Source organism: Eublepharis macularius, chromosome 13 (assembly GCF_028583425.1).
Source record: "Eublepharis macularius isolate TG4126 chromosome 13, MPM_Emac_v1.0, whole genome shotgun sequence".
Lineage (NCBI taxonomy): Eukaryota > Metazoa > Chordata > Lepidosauria > Squamata > Eublepharidae > Eublepharis > Eublepharis macularius.
In genome coordinates this window covers 33,394,646-33,417,403 of record NC_072802.1, presented here as the reverse complement: position 1 = coordinate 33,417,403, position 22,758 = coordinate 33,394,646, and the positions used below count along the sequence as shown (strand labels likewise).

At 44.6% G+C, this 22,758-nt stretch overlaps 1 protein-coding gene across 3 annotated transcripts in view; it reads right to left on the bottom strand.

Annotated features, from left to right (window-relative positions):
• Positions 1-3,380: 3,380 nt before the first annotated feature.
• Positions 3,381-22,758, bottom strand: part of TMEM255A (transmembrane protein 255A) — a 37,909-nt gene continuing 18,531 nt past the window's right edge. The window contains exons 5-9 of one of the 3 annotated variants that reach the window (XM_054995714.1): positions 18,907-18,982; positions 17,705-17,789; positions 14,088-14,250; positions 11,249-11,392; positions 3,381-8,294 (exon numbers count right to left, since the gene is read on the bottom strand). In XM_054995714.1, the coding sequence (XP_054851689.1) occupies positions 8,136-8,294; positions 11,249-11,392; positions 14,088-14,250; positions 17,705-17,789; positions 18,907-18,982 (627 nt within the window). In that variant the 3' untranslated portion in view covers positions 3,381-8,135. Of the gene's footprint in view, positions 8,295-11,248; positions 11,395-14,087; positions 14,251-17,704; positions 17,794-18,906; positions 18,983-22,758 lie in introns of all 3 variants that reach the window. The other 2 variants (XM_054995713.1, XM_054995715.1) reach the window with 2 other exon arrangements.

Here is a 22,758-nt window from a genome sequence, read left to right as displayed (position 1 = left end):
CCGCCAGGGAGGGGGCGCCAGGAGCAGCTGCCAGCTGCTGGAGCACGCAGGCAGCAGTGCGGGCAGCCTCGCAACCCCCCACGCTGACTTTTGCCTGCCCCATGGGACAGGGGGCGGCCAGCTTGCTGCACACCCCCTGTCCTGCAGGGCAGGTAAAAGGCAGTGCGGCTGCCCACGCCATTTGCCCCTGTCCTTCAGGGCAGGCAAAAGGCAGCACAGCTGCCCGCACCATTCACCTGCCCTGCAGGACAGGGGGCAGACGGCCGCCCCCTGTTCTGCGGGGCAGGCGAATGGAGCGGGCGACCTTGCAGCCCCCCGCCCTGCCTTTTGCCTGCCCTGCAGGACAGGGGGCACACGGCAAGCTGGCCGCCCCCTGTCCGGCGGGGCAGGTGAAAGGCAGGGTGGGGGGCTGCAAGGTCACCCGTGCCATTCGCCTGTGGGGAGGCGAATGGTGTGGGTGGCTTCCCAGCCCCGCACACTGCCTCTGCCCGTCCGCCCTGTGTGATGAAGTTACCAAAATGACATCATCACACAGCGCTGAGAGCGCGCGCACGAGGAGGTCAGACTAGGGTTGCCCTGGGCGCCGGCAACCCTAGATCCGGCTCTGCAATTTGCAGCATCTAGCAGAAATTCCATAGCAAATATAAGCCCAGGTTCAGATGATTGTAGTAGTAGTATCTCAACATGCCAATTCCAAATGCGTTCTGCTTGGAAGTAAACATTCTTTATTCAATTGTTTCCAAATATGTTCTTTTACACTCAGAGTCATTCTAGATTGTATCAGTTGTCTATTTAAACAAAATTCCTCTGGGTAGAAGGGTTTAGCACAGCCCTGCTGTGTGCTGGTTTACTGTTTGCAGGTTGCTTTTGGGGAAGGATGCATTCAAAACTATGGCATGCCCCTCCTGTAAAGCAAGTTGTACAGTTCATAATTGTATCATGTTATTCTGTCTAAAGTGTTGAACAGCTCTTAGTTCCAGGTAAATGTGTTTGTGGGGGCAAAATACAAGTCCTTTACGAGATCTCTTAAGAATTCGTATCACAGCATTCCAAGTCCAGAGGAAAATCAGTATAGTGCTTATTTATTTCTTATCAAAGCATACATTTATTTAAAAAGAAGCGAAAGGGGGCAGTGGGTTATTTCACAATGGTTTCTACTGAGCTATGCTGAAGCATTACTTAAAAAAAAAACCAATACAGTACTGTAATGTATATAACTTGTACAGCCTTTTCCTTAACATACCTTTTAGAAATTGTGTTTTGCTTTTTCATTAACCAGTACTTGACCTTAGTTCTTAGAGCTTTGTATGGTAAAAATAAAAGCTTTTCATTCTCCCAAGGTGCACACAGTTTCTTCTTGAGAACAAGGCATCTGTGTTTGGGACCTCCTTTTGAGGAGCTGGTGGCTTTTCTGCAGTTCTGTTCTGAAAAAATCTTTGCAAATGTACAAACCTTGTAGTCTTAAACTGAAAGGCAAAATATTCAACAATTAATGTCTAATTCGGTTTGCTCTTTTATTTACACGGTGGTCCGATAATAGTGAGCAACTTGTTGCGTGCAACAACTGAATTAGGCTTGGATTAGGGCTTGCACATCAAACAGTGTACTCAGCCAGTTCAGAGAGATTCAGATACTTGTTTGCATCTGCTGAATATGCAAAAGGCTGCTTCCATGCTTGCAACGTCCTTGCCTGATTGGGGCGTGTTAATCTTGGTGCCTTTTTCATACCAGCTTTCCTGAGGAACTTCTGCAGCAGAGCATCCTGGGGCCAATTCTAGGTGTACATAGTTCATGTGAACTACTGCCTAGGTTTGCTGGGCTCCTTTGTTGCCCCATGTGAACTGAGAACGTGCCTTAGAAATACACTGAGACCCCCCACTATCCAACACCACATTTATGGCCCTTAACTACACATTGCCATATTAGAAATGAGGAACCAGACCAAAGAACTTCCTGCAGATGCACAGCATCAAAATTTCCCTGATCAAAATAATAGAATAAATTTTGCTTCCTAAATGTCCCCCCCCCCCCGCTCAGTTGCTGCTTCCCATATCCATCCTTTCTTCCTTACCAGGATCTGGAAAACCAGCAGCTATACAAGTTTAATTCAGTCCAAGCCACTGTGAACCAGGTAAAATTTTTCTGCTTTCAGCACATCAACCTACTGTAGCCCATTCACAGAGCTGTTCTTGCTTCTAGCCTGAATTAAGGAGTTTGGGCTGTTTGTTGCTCTCAGTAGTTCACTCCTTCCAGCTCTTGCTCACTAGCTTCTAGACCTCCAGGCAGATTGTACAGGAGGAATGACTGGATCATGACTGAAGATTATACTACTGGTTGGATACCTACTGAAGTTCACAGCCTAGCAAAGGACCTTCCTCCTAAATGGTCATGCTGGGGTCATCTTCCACTTCGAAATGGGAACAGTGTCTTGAGACAGGTTCTGCAGCTTCCTTCAGGTATGCCTTGCAATTAGCACAGACATCCCTAATAGGGTCAAACTAGAAATCATGGCTTCCCTGGGTTTGAACCCATGTCTGACACCATTTTTAACTGATTTATAAATGCAGCAGCAAGGCCTTTCTCCAGACAGGCACACAGCAGAGCAGCCCTAGTTGACTGGGCTTGCTGGCCAGCCAGCTGGACCAAGGAAGATGCAGGAGGAAGATGGCGACCTGACCACCCCTCTCCGCACTGCTCTGATCATAAGGCAGATGCACGTTGCCTGGTCTGCCTCCCATAGAGCCTAGCACAATCCCTGTGTGGGGTGGGGAAGGCTTGGACTGTACTCCAGCAGCACTTCTTTGCAAAAGGGCTAGGGAGAGGGGGGGCAGGCAGGCTTTGCTTCTGCAGGCACAAGGAACTGGAAGCATCTAGTCACCTCCCCCTGACCCAGCTCCTTCCAGTTTGGAAAGTTCCTTGAATCCCATCACTGCCAGCATTCACCAGACCCTGTGCAAGATCTGTAGGGTGAGCAGAATCTACTTTCATTTGCATGCTTTTGCAATGCACCCCCCCTTCCAAGATAGTTACATGCTCATGAGTCACTGTGCTATTCCCGAAGAATACTTCAACCTTGTTTTTCAGAAGAAAGTACAAGGCAGCTCATAATACAAGATATGTTCAGTTTCGTACACAGCAAGGATTGCCAAGTGACACTGCCCCCCCACCCCCAGCACAATGAACAGCTTGGCTGTCTCTTGCACCTTGAACATGTTTGGTGGGTGAAGATAACAGCAGGCAGACAGCGGTGGGGCTCACCAGCCAGGTTACCATCTTCCTCTTATGGCTTCCTTTTTGCCTCTTGTGCCCATTAGATAAGCACTTAAGAACAAGCTAGTCCTGCTAAATCATTAAAATTATAAACAACATTCTTACCACGTTTATTTTCATTTTATAAATAGTCCAAGGAAACATGACTCACGTACTCATTAAATTGTCACAAGAAATGGATTGAAAGATGGAGATGGTGGACAGAACTCCTGTATTTACATTTAGAAGCATACATTTCCACTGAAAGCTGAAAAAAATCCCAGGAGTTTCTGCGCCCCCTGTCCTGTCCCTTTAAGAACAACAAAGGTGTTGCAAGTGTGCACTGTCATTAAAACTCAACATTAATGACATTTCCCAAGTAGGCTGCATATCTCAGGAATGCACAGTCTTCCTGTACATTCCTATAAACTGCTGTGCTGATTCCTAAACACACAAGATGTTAACACTTCAAATTTTAGCAGAATAGGAAGGGGAGAAAGCACAGGAAAGGCTATAGCTCAGCAATAGAGCAGATGTCCTGCATGCAGAAAGTCCTATGTTCAATCCCTGGCATCTCCAGTTGAAAGGATCTTGGATAGGATAAATCAGGGAGGACTCGTCTCTTCCTGAAACCTTGGAGAGCTACTTCCAGTCAGAGGAGATGACACTGAGTCCCATTCGCTATAAGGTAGTTTCCCGTGCTTGTTTTCAGAAGCAGAGACATTCATGGGGAAGGATGTAAGTGATCCACTGATGTGAATAAGAATAGCACAAAGCCAAGCTGCAGACTGTTGTGGTGAGTTTTGCCCATTTCATAGAATTAAATGAAGATAAGAACAAAGGCTTTAAAAATGTTTGCTGCATTCAAATGACATTCTTGACTGAAGCACATTTGGAGTAATTTCAGGGCGGTAGTCTATATGGCACAGTTTTGGGGAGAAAATCCAGGCTTGTGTGGTTCCTCGGTGCAGCTTTTCTTGACAAGCCGTTCACTTCTTCCTTTGTAAGTTTCACAAACTGGACTGTTGCTGCTGTAGAAGAGCATTTCTGTCTTGTTGAAGACAAATACAATATTTGGTACGGGTACAGTGTTATACAAGCATCCTTAACTTGGCTGGATTGTACCCAGAAGTCGCAGTGCTCATGCCAAAGGCTACACAAGCCAGGCCTTCTCTTTACTCGGGTTGGAGATCCTTACAGCACAATCTACAAGTCCCAGAAGCAAATGGGTCTGAGAGTAGCATGGTAAGTATCTATTCCATAAACTTTTTGCACAACTCGACTCCCCTTCTTTTGCATCAACTGCTCCAGAAGCCTCTAACCACAACCCAATGTCAAATTAAGGACCCTTAAGCCAACTGATGTAAATAGGCTTATGAGTGCTTACCTCTGAACTGTGGCCCCCTTCTCTTTACTACCTGGCTATCTGATTTCAATGTGACACTGCCAAAAGCAAGAGAGTTCACCCACGTGTCTGCACAGGCAGAGAATTTCATTTTTTAACTGCTGAAATGCATGCACAGCAGTTACATGTACTTAGAGCATGCAGCTGGGATGAGGGCTGCCAGATGTTGGGATCCAGCTCCCTGCCCTGGATGGGACACCACTGGCAACTTTGGCAGTGAAGAGTCTGCGTGTGCTCCTGCATACCTCCTTGTTGATGGAGGCCCAGGTCACGGCGGTTGCCAAGTCTGCATTTTTCCATCTTCGTCAGATCAGGCAACTTGCTCCCTATCTGACGCCCCAGGACCTGGCTACAGTGATCCATGCAATGGTCACCTCCAGGCTAGATTACTGTAACTCACTCTATGCTGGGCTACCCCTGGGCCTGATCCGGATACTACAGCTGGTCCAGAATGCGGCAGCACGGGTCCTGACTGGTATATACTACCAGTCACATATCACACCTGTCCTGCGCCAGCTGCACTGGCTTCCGGTTGAATTCCGAATCAGGTTCAAGGTGTTGTTTCTTACCTTTGAAGGCCTGAGCGGGTTGGGATCGGCATATCTTCAGGATCGCCTCTCCCTGTATGTTCCCCGGAGACCGCTTCGATCAGTGGATAAATGTTTACTGGTGGTCCCCAGCTCTAAGGAAGCCCACCTTGCTTCAACCAGGGCCAGGGCCTTTTCAGTCCTGGCCCCAGCCTGGTGGAACGCTCTGTCAATGGGGCCCCGGGCCCAGTGGGGCATATTATCGTTCTGCTGGGCCTGTAAGACAGCTGTTCCGCCAGGCAATCGGTATCTGAAGGGGGCAGTGCCATGCCGGCCTCCCACCTTTGGGGTGGGGTGGGGGTTCTCCCCACCATTGCACCTTAATGTATTTGGTTAATTTATTATTGTTTATTGTATGTTGATTTTAGAATTGTTTTTTGTTTTTATTGATTTTAACTGATGTTCACCGCCCCAGAGCCCCTGAGGATGGGCGGTTTATAAATTGAAATAATAAATAAAATAAATAGTCGCAAAGGCTACAGATTTCTGGCATTCAATCTAAACATGCACATTTGCCTTCCACAGGTTGCTGCATGGTTCAAATGAGACTCTCTGAGCTTGTGCAAAATCACACAGGAAATCTCTTTGCCTTGTCAGCATGGTATTTACTTCAAACCTCAGTTAAACTCAAAGCCTATGTTTTAAGCCATGTTTAAGGGGTGGCAAAGAGAAACTGTTGTGAAAGTATAGTTTTTGACACCATTCAACGAGAGAACCTAAACTTCCTTTTGGATACATAAACATTTTGCATAAGAACAGGATTAAATACAGTAGGTTAAAGTGCAATGGTATTGCATGGGTCAAGTTTCCCTTAGGTTCTTTTATTTTTCCTCCCTCCCACCCCAGGGAGGGCTCAAGGAAAGATGCAGTGATGTTTCTTCAGTCTTCTCAAACCCTATGAAGTAGGTTAGACCTCAAGATATTAGCTTGTCCACAGGCTGCCAGTAAGCTTTATAGTTCTCTGGGGATTTGGGCCTACGTCCATCCCCACATTCAGTGTTACCCAGTTTGTAATGCTGGTTGTAAAAAAAAAATGTAACTTTCCAGCTCCATGGCAATGTTTCTTTTCAAAGAAATTCTCTTCTTTCATACAAGGCTCCATCTAAGGCATAAGCAAGGCCTTATAACAAAGCACTCCAATTTTCTGACACGCATGGAACTCAAAATTGCCTGTGCACGATCAATAAAGACCATGAGTTAAATAATTGTAATCAAGTAAGCAAGAGCCAGCATCCTTAACAAGAAACTCTTGCTTTAGGTCACTTGTTCCTAAGTTGTCCTTAAAGTCTAACTGGCCCATCGCATCCACCATGGACACATGAGGGGCTGCTCCTGCTTCTCGCAAGGCAGTAGCCAAATTTGCAATGTGTTCAGTTCTCTTTTCCCAGTGGGCTACTTCTAGTGACTGAAGAAAAGGCGTGGGCTGCAATCCTAAGAACTCTTTCCTGAGAATACCCCCCCTTACTTCTAAGTAGACCTGTTTGGATTGCTCCCGTGGGCATCTTCTGCCTATGAGCCATAGCTGATCATGGCTCTTCAGCACATGTCCCCTTTAAACATTGCAGTGTTCATTGGACGTAGGGGTGACCAAGGTTGGTGACCACATTAAGTGGGAATAACAACACTTCAACCACCAAGAAACTATACTAGCAGAGGACTCAATGGCATATAGTATAAAGGTGATCACCTTCTGAGGAATGCATGCTTGTGCGAAGGTCAAGCTGCACACTCCTGAAGACAATGGAAGTCCGTTTTAGTACCCTGCTGCCTGAGAGACTCGCAATGCTTAAGTGGCATTTGTTTAAGACAAAGTGGACAGCTGTTGCATGCAGATCTAGGAACAACTTAATGAACATTATGTCAGCTTCCACTTCAGAGTCTGACTTCTCTGATATTATTGAAGAGTATAGAAAGCTTTTGGGTTAACACCTTTTATCTTTTGCTATACTGAAAAACCTATGTAGGAAAATGGTTGCTTAACGTGTGGCATGGCTAAAGAAGACTTTGTTTTCCCACTATGCAGTTATGCTCGTAACACATCACTATGGCAGTAGCCACACTCAGTTGGGTATGGCAGTAGAACAGCCATTTACAACTGGATTGCATTATCTACACAGGAAAACACAGCTGTGGATGTCTGCAGTACAGCAACCGTGGTGCAAAGGCCAACTATATGTGGATGAAGCCTAGATGTCAGTATAGTATAATACTGTTGGCACAGTGTACAGCACTATAATGGCACAATAACAAAATTATGCATTTGATCACAGAAAACCAAGCAGATGTCTCTTGAAAACAGCCCCAGCCTTCATTAGTTGCCCTTCTAAGCCCATTTTCAGCATGCAGAATTAAGGCCACGTATATTGCAGAATATCTTTCACAACAGCTTAGAGCACTAGTTTTATACCATCTGGCATTCTTTGGCTCTTCCTTTAACCAAGGTGCCCAATTAACTTCTACATAAACTGGCAGGTGTTCCATCCAGAGGTTTTGTACGCCTTTTGGCAAAGAGGACAAAGGAAATCAGAAACACAATAAGCACCTTCCGAAAATGCCAGGTGACCTAAGGCAACTGTAGGTCCTTGATAAACACATTCTATTGTCAACCAAATCATATTCTCCAAGCAAGACCCCCAGACAGCATATTTCTTAAAGAGTCACTAGCAGCCATTATCCACACTGTTAAAATAAATAAATAAAAGCAGGTGCCTGATGCAGGATCTCCAGTTTTTGCTGCTGTTAAATCACATCAATGTCTCTCCAAGGCACAGTCTACCCAGAGAAAGTGCCATAAAGTCCCCCAGTTTTGTATTTCTATGTAGGCAATGGTCTGCTCTCTCTCCTCCCCTAGTACAAAGAATTCATGAGTTCTAGTGGCAACGTTCCTATTCCCTTCATGGCGTGTAAGGTGGCGGCTTTTCAAAGGGAGGGAAATACGGTGGGGAGTAGCGAGGAGGTGCCATGGGGGACCACACATAGCTTGGTGATGGCGATAACGATGGTGGGTCATCTGAGAGGCCAGACGGTGTGGAAGCTGGGAATATGTTGGAATGCTGCAAAAGGTGAGAGAGAAAGGAAGGCTTGGTTCAGAAGCTGTAATCACCATGGCTTGTTGTTCTGTAAACAAAGTTAGCAATCATTGGTGGCTTGCAAGCTCCCTCTTCTATGCAGGTGGAAAATTAAACTCATCTGTTTTTGTGTCCAACCATAGTTTGTCATTTCATTCAAATCACAAACTACAGTTTGATTGCTTTCCTCCAAACTTTTGTTGTGAAGGAAGATGATGAACTATAATTTGCAATTTGGACAAAACGAATGGTGATTTTTCCTTTAGAGTGGCAGAGTTTAGTTTCCAAACCAGACACAAGGACGACGAGGGAGCGTACGAACCCAAGGACCCTCCAAGTTCCTTCATGTATTGGGTTTTCAGCCATTTCAGATGTCCCAATAAAGTTCAGCACTATGCAATGTTTGTTAAATTCAGAACGTTCTGAAGCAAACTGGGCAGGCCCATCCCTCCACCTCCCTTACGTGAAAAGGACATAATCAAGCAGCTGCCATATTCTTACTTGCCAAAACCCAGATTAGATTCACATCTAAAGGGCGGATAAGGAAAAAATTCTCCGTAGCAGAAGAAACTGCACATCATTTACAAACAAGCTAATGGTATTGTCGAAGGCTTTCACGGCCGGAGAACGATGGTTGTTGGGGGTTTTCCGGGCTGTATTGCTGTGGTCTTGGCATTGTAGTTCCTGACGTTTCGCCAGCAGCTGTGGCTGGCATCCACAGCTGCTGCCAGCCACAGCTGCTGGCGAAACGTCAGGAACTACAATGCCAAGACCACAGCAATACAGCCCGGAAAACCCCCAACAACCATCAAGCTAATGGTACATTGACGTAATATTGAAAGCCTCAACAATGAATCTGAGGTCTTTTTTTCACAGGAGGCAGCATAAATAAGAGCTCCATCCTCGTTAAAAGAAAGATGATTCCACTTTGTACAAAAAGCATCAGGGTTGGCCAGTTCCCTAGACAGACAGATGGGTGAGTTTTTTCAGCACGATGTCGAGGCTAGGGTGCTGGACTAGAACCTGATCTACAGGGCCTGGTTTTGGGTCAGCAGAAAAGCTTAGAGGGAAGGGCTGCAACCCTTTCTTCCACACACCATGGCCCTGATCTCAATTGGGCCTCTATGGCGCTTGGGAGTTTCCAGAAGCAACTGTCTGACTGACATGAATGAGAGTTGGGTTGGGGGAACCAAGACCCAACTCAGAGGAAAACATAATGCCTGGCTTGACTCTGAGGTAAAAAACTGAAATTCTGAATCCAGAATCCCAATTTTGTGCTGAGGAAAAAATGAATTCTGCAACTGTTATCAATGTAGGCAAAACTACAAAACCTATGAGTTTCTTTTTTATAATCTTCAATATGAAGCTCTTTTATATCAAGTCAGATTAGTCCAGTTCTCTCCTTTGACATTTTGCCCTCACAAAAATCCTGAGACGTAGATTAGGCTGAGGGGCTGCAACATTCAGAGAATTCCCTCAAATCTCTATGGAGAAACCACAGACATTTGGAGACATTCCTAGAACACTGTGGATGCTGTGACATTACTTCTGGGTGCTTGCCTGGAAGTAACATCACTGCAACCATCTTCCCCATTTTTCTACCACTGCTCCTTCGAGTGAGCTCAGCGGATGAGAGTTTGGAAGGTAACTGGAAAGATGAAGGATGACTGATCCAAAATTGCCCTGTGAGCTTCGTAGCTCAGAGTGGATAGTAACATGACAGAGCAATCCTAACCAAAGTTAAACTCTTTTGAACCCATTGATTTCAACAGTGCACTTTTGCTTAGGACTGAACTGCTAGCCTCCCACGGCCTGCCAAAGCACCACTAAAATGGCCTGAGGTCAAGTACCACGGCAACTGGTGCTGCTCACTCATCCTTGCCTCCTGTCTCTGGTGCAGGCAAGAGTGAGAGAGGAACAGATGGCACCACACCAGGAATCAGGTTTGGTCCGAAGGCAGCTGGTCATTGACGTTCATTTAAACATTCTGATAGCTTTGTGCACTGTGCCTTTTCCCAGGTTACATGTCAAAAGCCCTCTACATATGACAATATGTAGCGGACTTGGAGGGAATGGAGATAAGCAGGGGTCATTTTGTAGAAAAAGAGCTGGAGGAACTCATCAGCATAACTCATTAGCATATGCCATGCCCCTTGCCATCACTGGAAGTGTGTCATTGGCATAACTGATTTGCATATGCCACACCCCCTGACATCACCTAGCCTGGAGTTTTGGACCCAATCCTGACCATTCAGGGCCGAAATTGGGCCCAAAATGGCAAAAGGGGGCTGAAAACGCCCGAAAAGAGGCCCAAAATGGTCAGGATCGGGCCGCTGCTGAGTGGGAGAGTGATCCACCACCTGTCAGAGGCCCGATCAAGGCTGAAACGGGCCCAAAATGGCCGAGAGTCAGGTGGGCATGGCCACCTGACATGTGACCTCTTTGGGGAACTGCCGGAACTGCATTCCTGCGTGTTCCCTCTCGAAATGAGCCCTGGAGATAAGTACTCTACTCAGCATGTAAGCACCAGTTCCTGAGCATGGAGTTTATACTGGCAGGCTCCCTCCCAAGTGATCAGGAATGCTTTTTCAAAAATACACACGGCCTCTGTATTCACAAACAGGTGTTTGCATATGGGCAGGGGATGGGCACTCATACCCACTCTTCCTTCAGTGCAGGTAGAGCCACAAGAAGAGGGTTAAAGCCCACGCAGTTGACAGCCTCTCCACAAACTGCAAGCTACAGGATCAAACTGAGTCTGCATGCGGTGCAAGAAGAAGCACCAGCAAAGTAAAAAATGAAATCGCTTTTATTTCAGAAGATGGAATGGATGAACAACATAGACAAGAAACACAAATCAGTGTAACTGTGTGATATCTTCATATTTACTGGTATAAAAAAAAGGTAAACAGTTTCTCGCACTGTTTGATGCCCTGTACCTGGAAGTCATATGCTGAGTATGGTGGCAGATGAGGAGTGCTGTGATAATATGTATTGTATGAAGTCACCTGGGGTCTTGAGTAATAGGATACTGTGGGCCGAGCATTTTCAACTGTACAGTTAAGAGCAGGAAGTGAGGGAGTCTGTGGAAAGAATAGATAATGGAAAATCCATTAGCACATGGTCCAGATATCCAAAGGCAAGAGGATATTGAGGCAAGGATATTGCAGAAGAGACTGGAAAAAGAACAGAAACATTAATCTGATTTGCTTTGCACTTTAAGCAATTCATTTATGGTTTTCAAGACACTATGAGTATATTAAAAACCAAATGAATGTTCTGTTCTTTGCTTCTGTGCACTCCAGACCCAAAGCATCCCCTTGTCCAAGAAACCATCACATTAAAAAGGACTGATTTATCAGGCAGACATTGGGCCAAATCCACTAGGACAGCCTCCTGCACACGCTCCAACAAAATGAATGTGGAAGCATTAACATAGCTTTTATTCATTTCAGTGGGACTAGCAAAAGGACTGGGACCAAAGGTCGTGCAGATCTTATGGGAAATATTTTTATCTGTTTCATTATGCAGAACATTTTAACTGATTTGTGGTCTACCATTAAAATAACTGGTTGAGGATTTTTTTTTTAAAAAAATCCATTAATACCCAAACTTCAATATGTCCTTTTCTGAAATATTGAAGGAATAGCGAGATAAAATTGAAGGTTTAGGAAACTTACCATTAGTGTTTCCTGTCTATTCTTTATTGCAGCAACATGCCAAAACAGCTTCAAAAACAATGTTCAAGTCCAATAGCACATTTTGAGAGTCAAAGCTCTCTTCATCAGGTATGAGTAGGAATGGAGATCTGAGTCTTTTTATCCCAGTCAGAAGGTTGGAGGGGTGTTGCAAAGAAGTAAGATTACTTAGTTTGATTAGAGCAGGGGAGGAAAGGCAGAAAATTAGCATCAGTAGTGAGAGACTGACTGGGATAAGAAGACTCAGATCTCCATTCCTATTTGTATTTGACAAAGGGAACTTGACTCTTCAAAGCTTATACCCTGATAACTCTTGTTGGACTTTAAGGTGCTACTGGACTCAAACTTTGCTCATTTACTGCAGACCAACATGTGCTGCCCACCCTAAAACTAGCCTCAAAAAGAAAAAGACAACTTATGGATCAAGTAGACAAGTCACTGGAGACTTGTAGACAAGTCACTGGTCTCTTGTCCTGAATCATTTCTATTAATATCAGCTATGGGCATCCCAGGGCACTGGGGAAGAAGGGGGCAAAACTTTTTCCCAATGAAAACCAGCAGCTGCTATTTACTGTGGGAAATAATTGCAGGCATCTGTTAAGTTTTCCCTAAATTGGCAATTGCAGCTCCAGGGACAGGGGTGGAGGGCATTTGCATCAGGTGAAGAGGGAAAAGGTAACACCCGCCACATTCTGTGGTCCTGCACTAAATCTGGGCTTGCCATGGCTAATATGCAGCAAACCAACAAAAGGAACCCCCTGGCTATACAGACAACACAAGTACAACAACCAGGGTCACAAAAATTAATCATGCAAGGTTGATATAAATTTTTGTATTAAATCCAAAGTGCAACAGTGCAGAGGTGCAATATATATCAAACAAGATTTAAAGTGCATATATATACAAGAAGAGGTAGTCTATCGGGTAGACAATAAATATATTTCTATATACAATGAATATTCTGGTGGTGGGAGAGTGTAGACAGATGGAAGAATGCACACAGGAAATGTCCATATGTCCAAGAGTGGAAAAAGGACGTGTCCAGAGACACCTAGCCGACGGGCTACAGCTTGCTATTTCCAATTCCCGTTTCGGTCTTTCTTCATCCTGGGCTAGACTCTATGGATGTCCACTGGCATCTCCCCTCACTCCACACACCATAGCAGTTCCAAGTACACCGATAGTTACTTGGAACTGCTATGGTGTGTGGAGTGAGGGGAGATGCCAGTGGACATCCATAGAGTCTAGCCCAGGATGAAGAAAGACCGAAACGGGAATTGGAAATAGCAAGCTGTAGCCCGTCGGCTAGGTGTCTCTGGACACGTCCTTTTTCCACTCTTGGACATATGGACATTTCCTGTGTGCATTCTTCCATCTGTCTACACTCTCCCACCACCAGAATATTCATTGTATATAGAAATATATTTATTGTCTACCCGATAGACTACCTCTTCTTGTATATATATGCACTTTAAATCTTGTTTGATATATATTGCACCTCTGCACTGTTGCACTTTGGATTTAATACAAAAATTTATATCAACCTTGCATGATTAATTTTTGTGACCCTGGTTGTTGTACTTGTGATGGCTAATATGCATACAAATTAAAAGAGGCAGGAACTCTGATAATGGCATCTAGCTGAGCTCTAGGTGAGCCATGGCTGAGTAGCAGAGCACATGCTTTCTTCATATAGAAGCTCCCAGGTTCAATTCCAGGGATCTGCACTTAAGGAATCTCAGGAAGCAGGTGATGGGAAAGACCTTTTTTCGTCTAAGACCTCAGGGAGCTGCTGACAGTCAGAGAAGACAATAATCAGCTAGGTGGACCAATGGCTCGACTTGTTATAAGGCAACTTCATATGAGTCCATAACTGTCAGCACCACCAATTAAAACTGGACCTCACCAATAACTCACTGAAGTTTTAACGCATGAATTTACTAATCAAAGCTGTAGTCATTTTTACAGTGCAACTGATTTCAGTGGGCTTAGACTGCAGGTACTGTGTATGGGATTGGACTGTTAAAGGGGTGCCTCCCATTAGATTCCCAGCGACCTTGATGCACTGTCAGTTCCTTACCATGTCTTTAAAGCCAGCAAGGATTGCAGCCGTGATGATCCCTAAAAATAAGCCAACAATGTTCAATATGGTTGCTGACCAGAGCAAATGGTAAAGATGGATGATGTCTTGACAGCTGCTGACATCGATGTATTCATAGTAGCCGCCGGAAATCTCCACTCTGCTGAATGGAGAAATAGCATGTTTAAGAACCCAACCCTTGCAATATGTTTGAATGAACAAAAGGGAAAACAGTACTTGGTATTTGGAAGAGGACAGTCCCTTCACTTAAAATTAAGACATGGTAAGAATTGAGGGTGTTTTCCCTTGTATTCAGAGGTCTCTTTGGGCTCCTGGCTAAGTAAAGGGTGCCAAATTAAGACAATTCTTTAAAGCCTAGATTAGGCAACATGTTTAGTGGGCTCAACTGTCACCAAAACCTACAAGCAGAGAAGGGTACAAAATGATACTGAAAAACTCAGCTGCTAGATTCTCTTTCTATGTAGGTAAAGGTAGTGCCCCTGTGCAAGCACCAAGTCATTACTGACCCATAGGGGGACATCACATCACGACATTTTCTTGGCAGACTTTTTGTTATGGGGTGGTTTGCCATTGCCTTCCCCAGTCATCTACACTTTACCCCCAGAAAACTGGGTACTCATTTTCAGGGGTCATTTCATAGAAAAAGAGCTGGAGGAACTCATTAGCATAACTCATTAGCATATGTCACACCCCTTGCCATCACTGGAAGTGTGTCATTAGCATAACTGATTTGCGTACGCCACACCCCTGACGTCACCTATCCTGGCTGCTTTGGACCCAATCCTGGCCATTCAGGGCTGAAATTGGGCCCAAAATGGCAAAAAGGGGCTGAAAATGACCGAAAAGGTGCCCAAAATGGTCAGGATCGGGCCGCTGCTGAGTGGGAGAGTGATCCACCACCTGTCAGAGGCCCGATCCGGGCCGTTTTGGCCCCAATCCAGGCTGAAACAGGCCCCAAATGGCTGAGAGTCAGGTGGGCGGAGCCACCTGACATTGACCTCTTTGGGGAACTGCTGGAACTGCGTTCCTACCCGTTCCCCTTCGAAATGAGCCCTGCTCATTTTACTGACCTTGGAAGGATGGAAGGCTGAGTCAACCTTGAGCCGGTTATCTGAACCCGGCTTCCGCCAGGATCAAACTTAGGTTGTGAGTAGAGCTTGGGCTGCAGTACTGCAGCTTACCACTCTGTGGGATGCAGCCCTGACCCCCACTTAAATTCTGAGTAGTAAGCAGAGGTCCTTAGAGGCCCTGAGTGATATTTTATGCAACTCTAGATATAGCACAAACATGTATCAGAAAGATTATATGAATGTAGATGTAATCATATTTTATGATTTTTGTGTTTACACAGCCACACTAAGAGAAGCCCCTTACTCATCTTTCTTTTGTCCTTGCAAGCTAACAAAAGTGCTGAGTGCTGACAGTAGAAAATGAAACTGCATTTCTAGAATCTGTGAGAACAAAATTAAGATCCAGGCCTGTAGAATCTCAGTTCCCTCATTGGCAACATTGCAAGAGATAGATGGTCATCATCCTACCATAGATTGGGGCACTTGTATTAAAGCCTTTGTTTCAGGAATGTTGGGGAATGTTATTTGCCTAGTACCTATATCATGTAATGGAATAAATTAACAATGGGTAGCTGTCCTGCTAGTTATATCAAGGATGGGAACAGATCTGGGCTAGTCGTGAAAATGACACACATCTGCCCAATGGATACTTGAACTGATATCAGAGTTGCCAAAGAAAGAGTGTTTGTTCTTTGAAATGATAAACAACTTTTACAAGTGTTAATTGAGTAAGAGGACAACCCCTAATTATGCTAAACCAATGGAATGATGTGAAGTCATATGTACACGTAACTAACTCAACCAATAACTTACTGAATGCATAATGAACCCAAGGTGATAAAAGCTGGTGTAATGTTTCTCAGACCTCTGAAGAACGATTGGTTTTACTGGGCTTTTATTGCCCTTGTATCCACGGACTTCCCTCTATTCGAATAAAGTAACTCGGTTTCCTCTCCTCATCGGACTCTATCTGTCTGCTTCTTCTGAATTGGGCCTGAGGCAGAACAGGCCACGAATTTGTGTGGTTCAACTCTGCCATGAGTCTCCTTCTATACATGTATTCTATATATATAATTAAAAATACGAAATAAAAGAAACAGACATCGCCACATTTATAGAAAGATGAGAAGGAAGAATGGGGGGGAATTTGAAATAGGGAAGGTGAATCTGAAGATAAGGGGAGGGAAGGGGGAGAAAGAAAGGAAGAGTGGAAAGGGAAAGAATGACTAGAACCATGGGAAAGGGGTGGAGGAAAGAGCAGAAAAGGAAGTAAGACGGGGGGGGGGGCGGGCTGCTGTCTCAGTAAATATCTCAGTTAAAGAACTACCAAATGCTTCCATCTGCTCTCAGCTTCCAAAGACAACCGGGCCTCTCACATGGGTTTTTGAGTGACATTCGGAGCTTGCTGAAATCTGGACTCTATTTTTTTTCAGATGAAATGACTCTCCATTGTTTGCTTCTTCTTTCCAGGATGCAAGGGCTGAAATTTCACACCTACAGCAATTAAACTAGTGCCTGTGAGCTTGTTCACATCTAAACACCAAAGGCTGACAAAACAGGGTCTTAAGATCTTGACCTGGAAAATCTGTTTTCTTCCTCCTTCGGTTTTTAGTTTTCATAGCGTAATGAAGAATTCTGACAAGCTCTAATACACAATTTTTTTTGTGTCCTTTTGGTTGGCCTTAATAAAAAAAAAGCTATTACATGGATTTTACTTCATTCTGGATTTTGCATGGACTAACATGACTGTTTACAACTTTTTTCTCAATAAGCCATGCCTCAGTCCCAAATCCTGACTTGCTTTCCCCTTTTTATGGGATTGGCAGGTCAATAGGTATACAGCCAGGATGAGAAGGTAAATCTATACAACGGGAAGCTCTGAACAGCATGACTGTATTAACTAGAGTTAATAACTCTAACAGTGCAATCCTAAGCAGAGTTACTCCAGTCCAAGCCCACTGAAGTCAATGGGCTTAGACTGGAGTAATTCTGTTTAGGACTGCACTGAAAGCTTATTAGAGTTACCTAATCTGAAATGATCCTTTCCTACCCAGGTGGTTTGGAGGAATGACCTACAACCAGGGCTTTATTTCTGGGAAAAGAGGTGGTGGAACTCAAGACCGCACAATGATGTCACTTTGGGTCAGCTGGAACAAGGGGGAAGTTTTTAAAAGTTTAAATTGCCCTCGGCGAAAATGGTCACATGGCCAGTGGCCCCGCCCCCTGATCTCCAGACGGAGGGGAGTTTAGATTGCTCTCTGCGCCGCTCGGCGCTCAGCGGCATGGAGGGCAATCTAAACTCCCCTCTGTCTGGAGATCAGGGGGCGGGCCCACTGGCCATGTGACCATTTTTAAGAGGTGACGGAACTCCGTTTCACCGCGTTCCCGCTGAAAAAAAGCCCAGACTACAACCTTCATGCCACTCATTTCCCTTCCAGTCTGCTACAAGAATCCCACATTTAATTCGCATGTTACTCACCTTCTACAACTATACAGAAACCTTCAGTTAATTCACAGATTACTCACTTTCCACAATTATACAGGTCACAGCAGAAACAGGTGTTGGTTCTGATCTTCGGCGTGCAGGGGCCACGCTGCTGGAGAGGGCAGACTGTCTGTGAACAGAGAATGAAGGGGGTTGGGGGGAAAACAACTTTCTAAAAGGGATGGCAGTTTCCTCTGGCATAGTTCTCACTAGCTCAGCATGCGTGTGTGGGGGTAATCACATGGCTTCCTTACACACATAATCATGTCCAGGCCAGTAAACACTAGCATGTCAGGCTGGAAGTCTTTCCCCTGACATCTTGTTCCCTGCATATCAGAAAAAGCATTCAGCCATTCTTTATTTCAAAAGACGTACATGTCACCCCCTTAACCACCAGGCTTCCAGTGTGGAAAACGGCAATAAAAAAAAATGAAATAACCATAAAATGCTCAATAAAACACAACAATTTCACAGCCAACAGCTACAAGTAAAATAGAGCTAGAAACATAAAGGGAAGGGGGAAAATGCAGATGAAATAAATCAGCCACATGCCTGGATAATTTTAGGCGAGTAGCTGTGTTGGTCTGCAGTAGAACAGCAAGATCAGAGTCCAGTGGGAAATTGAGGCCTATAAGATTTTCAGAGTATAAACTTTTGAGAATCAGAGCTCCCTTCTTCAGAACTGAGATCCCTGAGTCTTTATATCCCAGTTAAAGATACCCTCCCTTCTAACACCCCACCCACCTTGAGCCGGGATATAAAGGCTCAAGGATCTCCATTCCTACTCATGTCTGAAGAAGGGAGCTCTGACGCTTGAAAGCTTATACTCTGAAAATCTTGTTGATCTCTAAGGTGCCACTGGACTCAAATCCTGCCGCATGCCTGGATAAGTCAGAACCAATTTTACCAAGTGCAGCCTGAAGCTAGAATCACCAGTTTCCAGAAAAGCAGTTCAGTTAATGAGGAGCCACTACCCAAAAGACCCTCTCTCTGGTAACCGTCACCTCTGAAGGTGAGGGCACAGCCCTGCAGTCCTCCACCTGCAGTTTGAAAATGTGTAGCTCAGACACCGATTATCTCCTCTTCTGCTGTCTGTGAGAACTGGGCTCATTGGAAAGGCCTAGAAAGACTAATTCCTGCAGTCCATACAAGCAGCCTATTTATCCGTGCTGGTTCCTGCCACTCTGTTCAGCCAGCCTGGTCTTTCTGCTTCCTTGTGCAGTAGAAATTGACTGAACACCACTGCAATCACTCACCTCTGGTGGGGCTGTGCTTTTTGAAAAGTAGTGACAGCGTCCTGCGTACAGTGGCCTAAGATCCTGTAAAAAAGAACAGACAATAATGTTTGTTTATTTGTTAAATGGTGAGGAAATGGTAGACCCATATATATATTCTCTGTGTATCACATTTATATATCTTTCTTTAAGCAGCTCAGAATAGCATGATAGTCCCTTTTTTCCTCACAACCAGGGCTTTTTTTCAGCGGGAACGCAGTGGAACGGAGTTCCGGCACCTCTTGAAAATGGTCACATGGCCAGTGGCCCCGCCCCCTGATCTCCAGACAGAGGAGAGTTTAGATTGCGGCGCGGAGGACAATCTAAACTCCCCTCTGTCTGGAGATCAGGGGGTGGGGCCAGCAGCCATGTGACCATTTTCACCAGGGGCAATTTAAACTTTAAAAAACTCCCCCCTTGTTCCAGCTGACCCAAAGTGATGTCATTGTATGGTCTTGAGTTCCACCACTGAGTTCCACTACCTCTTTTCCCAGAAAAAAAGCTCTGCTCACAACAACCCCACAAAGTAGTCTATGGGAACACAATAATGGTTTATAACATGCAAGGAGTGGAGAAAGTGAATAGAGAGAGTCCCCACCCCCATCCCATAGTTTCAGAACTTGAGGAGGGGGAATCCAATGAAGTTAATGGGCACTGGATTCAAGATGGCCAAAAGGAGTTTTTATTTTACTGGTTGATGGAAAATGTTTCTATTCTACCTTTCCTACAAAGGATCTGAGGTAACTTTCAAGAAAAACAAAACAAATAAACAAACAAACCCATACAGACATCAAATTTAAAACCAAGAAACCAGAATTAAAAGCGAACTTAAAAAAAAACACACTGACGAGACCAAAACTAATTTTTATATTTAAAAATCCCTTTCGATATTAGAAAAGAACTGATAGCATTCCTGTTGATGGCAGCTAAATTTCTGATAACACAGAAGTGGAAATCAAACAAAGTACCCACCATCATACAAAGGAAGAACAAAATCTGGGATATGATGGTGATGGACAAAATATCAGCCCAGTTAATAATAAACAACAACCCAACTTTCCAATCCAGCTTTTTAGAAAAGTGGTTCCCATATTTAGACTACATTTCAAACCATAAAGCATCAGAGACCACCTTACCGAAAAAGTATACGGACTTCGTATTCTATTAACTTCCATACAATACTTATCACTTATTTAGATATTTTTATTGTTTGAATGTTGTCTGTTTATCCTGTTTTATTATGTTGATTGTTAAAAAAAAGTTAAAATGAGAAATTAAGTTTTTTTAAAATTTAAAAAGTTTTGAAAATATTTTCAAATAAAAATATAAACACATTTTAAAACAAAAGTATTTCTCCATTCAACAAGTAATTAAAATGTGGAATTTAATACCAGTAGAGATCAGGGTTTTTTTTCAGCAGGAACGCGGTGAAACGGAGTTCCGGCACCTCTTGAAAATGGTCACATGGCTGGTGGCCCTGCCCCCTGCTCTACAGACAGAGGTTAGTTTAGATTGCCCTCCGCGCTGCTGGAGCGGTGCAGAGGGCAATCTAAACTCCCCTCTATCTGGAGAGGAGGGGGCAGGGCCACCAGCCATGTGACTATTTTCATCGAGGGCGATTTAAACTTTAAAAAACTTCCCCCTTGTTCCCGCTGACCCAAAGTGACATCATTGTGCAGTCCTGGGAGCATGCACACACTTTGCGCACGTGCATGTGGTACCAGGGGTACTACCTCCCACCAAGAGTTGCATGTCTGCTCAATAGGGCCGACTCATACAGCATACGTTCAGTTAGGCTCCCAGTGTGGGACTTGGCCTGGGCAGCCTTCGGTTGAAATTCTCTCTTAGCCATGATAGGCTTTGGGCAAACCACTCTCTCTTCCTAGTCTTACAACCAAGGTTATTGCAAGGATAAAAGTAATCTAACAATGTGTTTATGCACGTTATTACATTTTCATCCATCTGCTTTCATTGTGACAAAGGGGTTGGGTTTACTATGATTTTTTAAAATGCTTCTGTAAACTTTTCTGGGGTAACTGCACCCCAAAAGGCAGCAAGATAATTACAAAAAAAATTATATTCTAATTGACCAATGAGCTTCTTGGAGGAAAGAGGGACACAAAGGAAGAAGCTGGGAAAACAGATATATGCCCATCAATTTTGATTAGCAGTGAAATCCTAAGCAGATCCTAATCTTAGACTGGAGTAATTCTGTTTAGGATTTCACTGTAAGAGAACAAGCCTATGGAGGTCTACTCAGAAGTAAGACTCATTTTATTCAGTAGGGCTTACTCCCAGGAAAGAGTTTTTGGGATTGCAGCCTTACACACCCTGTGCGTGCTTGATTCTCTAACATCTCTTCTGTACAGACATGTCCAAAAAGCAATCGCTAGAGAACAGCACAATAAGTGATGTTGCAACGTGAGAGCCACTTTAACCAAAACAGACAGCCTTACACCTGCCAGCAAGCAGTGGTGCAGAAGGCAATCTAAAATCCCCTCTGTCTGGAGATCAGGGTGCGGGGCCACCAGCCATGTGACCATTTTCGCCGAGGGCGATTTAAACTTTTAAAAACTCCCCCCTTGTTCCAGCTGACCCAAAGTGACATCATTGGCCCTGGGAGCATGCGTGTACTTTGCACACGCACAAGTGGTACCAGGGGCACCACCTCCTGCCAAGAGTTGCCCCCAGTGCTGGCAACCCACTGAGTTCCACCACCTCTTTTCCCAGAAAAAAAGCCCTGGCTACAATAAATTCATGGTGACTTCTCAAGGGGTTTTCAAGGCAAGAAATGAACAGAGGCAGTTAGCCATTGCCTTCTGCTGCATAGCAATCCTGGTTTTCCTTGGTAGTCTCCATCCAAGTACTAACCTAAGCCAACCCTGTTCAGCTGCCAAGCTCTGATGAGCTCAGGCTAGTCTGGGCGATTCAGGCTGCCACACTTTTGCAACCTCTATAAATCATATAAATAAAGCAAAGTTTGCACAAATATGCATCATTTAATGTATTGTCGAAGGCTTTCACGGCCGGAGAACGATGGTTGTTGTGGGTTTTCCGGGCTGTATTGCCGTGGTCTTGGCATTGTAGTTCCTGACGTTTCGCCAGCAGCTGTGGCTGGCATCTTCAGAGGTGTAGCACCAAAAGACAGAGATCTCTCAGTGTCACAGTGTGGAAAAGATGTAGGTCATTTGTATCTACTCAGGAGGGGTGGGGTTGAGCTGAGTCATCCTGTAAGAGTTTCCCAGGGTGTGGAATGCTAATGGCGGGAGGCTTCACTGTATCCTGAGGAGGTTCTTTTGCATATGGATTGGTACTTGATGTGCTAATCTTCTCTGCAGGGCTATTGTCAGGGATAGAATGTTTTGTTAGCCTGGTGTTTTTCAGAACTGGCAACCATGCTCGGTTCATTCTTAAGGTTTCTTCTTTCCTGTTGAAGTTTTGCTTATGCTTGTGAATTTCAATGGCTTCCCTGTGCAGTCTGACAAAGTAGTTGGAAGTGTTGTCCAGTATTTTGGTATCCTGGAATAAGATACTGTGCCCTGTTTGAGTTAGGCTATGTTCAGCCACTGCTGATTTTTCAGGTTGTCCAAGTCTGCAGTGTCTTTCATGTTCTTTTATTCTTGTCTGGATGCTACGCTTTGTGGTCCCGATGTAAACTTGTCCACAGCTGCAGGGTATACGGTATACTCCTGCAGAGGTTAGGGGGTCTCTACTGTCTTTTGCTGATCGTAGCATCTGTTGTATTTTTCGGGTGGGTCTGAATACTGCTTGAAGGTTATGCTTTTTCATAAGCTTTCCCATCTGATCAGTAATTCCTTTGA